The sequence below is a fragment of the Priapulus caudatus genome, unplaced genomic scaffold, assembly GCF_000485595.1.
Source record: "Priapulus caudatus unplaced genomic scaffold, Priapulus_caudatus-5.0.1 Scaffold160, whole genome shotgun sequence".
NCBI lineage: Eukaryota > Metazoa > Priapulida > Priapulimorpha > Priapulimorphida > Priapulidae > Priapulus > Priapulus caudatus.
This window is the reverse complement of record NW_014577221.1, coordinates 323,250-326,709: the sequence shown is the minus strand read 5'-3', so window position 1 is coordinate 326,709 and position 3,460 is coordinate 323,250. Positions and strand designations below refer to the sequence as shown.

The following is a 3,460-nucleotide window of genomic DNA, read 5'->3' as shown; positions in this document are numbered from 1 at the left end:
TTTCTCTCTCGTTTCTTTCGTTTTCTCGTTCCACCTCTCTCTCTCTCTCTCTCTTTCTCTCTCTTGCCCCTCTCTGTCTTCTCTCTCTCAATCTTTCTTTCTCCCTCCCTCTCTCATTGTCACCATCTTTTTCCGTACAGAGTTTTGCCGACTGGTTCGTACAGATGTATCCGTCACCGACGCACTTCGCCAGTGCGGCGCTCAACGCGCTCGAGGAAAACCGCTGGTACACGTTCTCCCTGATCGCCGACACGACGCTGTCGTCGCACCTCTTCCTCCGCGTCGTCGCCGGTCGCGTCGGCGGTGACGACAAGTGGAACGTCGTCAACACGTACTTCGTCGCGCAGACGGTCGACTACGCGCGCGTTGCCGACGTCCTCGGGAACTCCGACAACCGCGCGCGCGTTTTCGTCCTCTACTGCTCCAAGGACGTCTTGCTGCTCGTCGGCCGCTACGCGGCGCTGCACGACATCTACGACGTCGTCTGGCTGTGGGTGAATCGCTACGGGGAGGCGCTGACGCGGGAGGACGCGCGCGGTCTCCCTCCTAGCTTCCTCGTTGTCAGCTCCCGCGGGATCTTTCCCATGCGGAAGATGCTCGCTGCATCCCTGCGCCGACTCGCCGACGCCATATCCGCTTCGAGAGGCCTGATCGGATCCGAGGTCGCCGTCAGGGGGCAGTGCTGCGGCGCCGACGACGAGCCGGTGATGACCGACGCGCTGCTGCCGCAGACCGTTTACGAGAACCTCCTGCCGAGCCCCGCGGCGGAGGCGGGCGCCCTGCCGGCCCCCACGCTGCAGCTCACGATAGAGAGACTCATGGACGGAGGGCTGCTGAGCATCGAACAAGTGAACGCCGAGCGCGTGACGAGCAGCGCGTTTCCGGTGCTCAGCCGACGATATCCGCTCTGGCGGAAGCTGCGCGTCGTCACGCTGCGCGTCGAGCCGTTCGTGTTTGTCGGCGGGACGTCGGACGGCCGCACGTGCAGCACGGGTGTCGTCTGCTTGCAGGTGTACACCGCCGACGGCGCCACCATCGCCGCCATCTTTCACGACTACGCGAACGAGCGCGACGGTGGCGCGCCCTACACGGTGCACTGCTGCACGGGATTCAGCATCGACCTACTGCGCATGCTCAGCGCGAGCATCGGCTTCGAGTACGAAGTCTACCTCGTCTCCGACGGCCGCTTCGGAACCTTCGTGCAGTCGAACTGGACGGGAGCCGTCGGCGACGTCGTCAGCCGGGCAGCCGACATCGCCTGCAGCGCGCTGTCGCTGACTGCCGCCCGCAGCGAGGTGATCGATTTCTCGTCGCCATTCTTCCGCTCCAGCTACTCTTTCCTCGTTGCCAACCGACCGAACAACAAACCGAACTTTCTCGCGTTTCTCGCGCCACTCGGTAATATTCATCCGCAGCTATGGCTCGTGATCGGGCTCTGCATGGTCCTCAACGCTCTCTGCATGACGTCGCTGGAGTGGTGGGGACGTCGGCTGGTACTGCCGCCTAACAACCGCCACGTCGACCAGTTCAACTTCGGTTCTGCGCTGATGCATCACTGGGCGTTACTCTTCAATAACACTGTCAACACGGAGATCCCGAAGCTGTGGTCGTCGAAGCTGGTCAGTTATTCGTGGGCGTTCGTCTCCATACTGGTGCTGTCATCGTACACCGCCCACTACGCGGCGCTGTTTGCCGCCTCCGAGATGAGACCGGAGTTTCTAGGCGTCTACGATAGTCGCGTGAGTAGACTGTTCTGCTAGCATTCATGACAAATACGACATACGCATATACGCTCTCCTATGACACTATTTGTCATAGGAAGATTCTTCCTATGACAAATATTTTGGAAGTCGATCGTATATGCGTATGTCGTATTTGTCATAGATGCAAGCAGAACATGTTGGCGTGAGAACCGTCGATGAGTAGACGTCGAATACATCTGTGTAGCTCCCAACCTCATTTCCCTGTCTAATAATCATGGGTTGTTTCACTCAAAGCGTCTTCGTCGTGGCGGGGAATGCGAGATGCGCATGCGCTTTAACCACTACGAGCCATTATACGCTACAATGAGGCTTAGTGTGAAATCCTTACCCTTTACTAAACATCCTGTTCATTAGCGTTTAAGTGTGTAGGAAAAAATGATTGCTTTTATCTAAATTAAAATGTGTATAAGCCATCAATAAGTATTACATGGATGGCACACACGCGTGCAATTTAGATTCTATAATCTCCTGCCCCACCCATCCACCCATTCACACCTTTTTCTAGTGGCGCTCGGTTTTTTAGTAACGTTTATCAATTAGGAGCCAGTTCAAGAGACGCGTAAACATACAAATTAATAATCCCTGTCGATTAATACTCCCTGTCGGATACCGTTAACCAGGTTATACCCTGCTCTAGCCAGCCTGTCGGATAACGCTAACCAGGTAACATTACCCCAGCTATAGACAGCTTATATTGCTCTGGGGATAGCTAAACACGATTAGTGTCAAATAATTGAATATCAATCATCGCGACAATATGAACACATACGCGCGAGCTTTGGCGCGAACTCTCGCGTTCGTGTTTGATCGCAGCTCCCAGGTAAATTGCAGGTCTATATATATATATATATATATATGCTCGTCTATCATTCGGGCGAGCAAAACCATTTATCTGGCAGTACATCCGAGGAAGTAAAGTATCTATACAATCCCATAGATTTACTGCTTCATATCTGCGAAGGGCAACAGAAAAGAAAGATGACGACGCGTTGCGAAAATGTTGTAAACCGAATTAAGTGATTATATTACCCGAGTAAATTAATCGAGCTGTGATCGGGGGGGTATTTATTTTGTGCAGAATCGGAGAGGCCGGACGCATAAAACTAAAAACAGACACATAAAGTAATATTCTACATAATTATCTATATTTCTCTCTCGACGTCTCTGTAAAAGAAACGCACCGTTTTAACGTTATTGCACCGCATAGCCGCTGTGATGCGAGATCGAAGAAAATTGCTCGGGCTATCGCCTGAGAGGAAATTGCTGCAATTTATAATTCAACGCTATCATAATTGTACGCCTGCATTTTCCATGCAGGTCGCAAGACAGTTGATTAAGGTTGGCGATTTTATGGGAGGTGAAAAGAAAGGGCAAGACGATGTGAAAAATGCACTATATAACTGCGAACGTTTGGAGGGTAGTTCGTTATACTTGTATGGGGACGTGTATGCACGCGCGCGCACGCTATCGTGCAGACTACACTCTCTCCAGCATTGCATTGATAGCTCTTACAGAGAGAAGACTCTTTTAAGGAAAAAATGTTGAGTTAAAACTTTATTGCTTTATGTGCTGCAATATCTTAGTCGTGACCTGTGCTGATTAGGATAACCAGCCCAGGTGTGTGTGTGTGTGTGTGTGTGTGTGTGTGTGTGTGTGTGTGTGTGCGCGCTCGCGCGCGCGCGCGCGCGTGTGTGTGT

General features: G+C 52.6%; 1 protein-coding gene across 1 annotated transcript in view; it reads left to right on the top strand.

The window, feature by feature from the left end:
* Positions 1-1,926, top strand: part of LOC106806428 (glutamate receptor ionotropic, NMDA 3A-like) — a 12,324-nt gene extending 10,398 nt beyond the window's left edge. Inside the window, exons 3-4 of the mRNA XM_014808356.1 lie at positions 165-1,739; positions 1,885-1,926. Of these exons, the coding sequence (XP_014663842.1) occupies positions 165-1,739; positions 1,885-1,926 (1,617 nt within the window). The remainder of the gene's footprint in view (positions 1-164; positions 1,740-1,884) is intronic.
* The last annotated feature ends 1,534 nt before the right edge of the window (positions 1,927-3,460 follow it).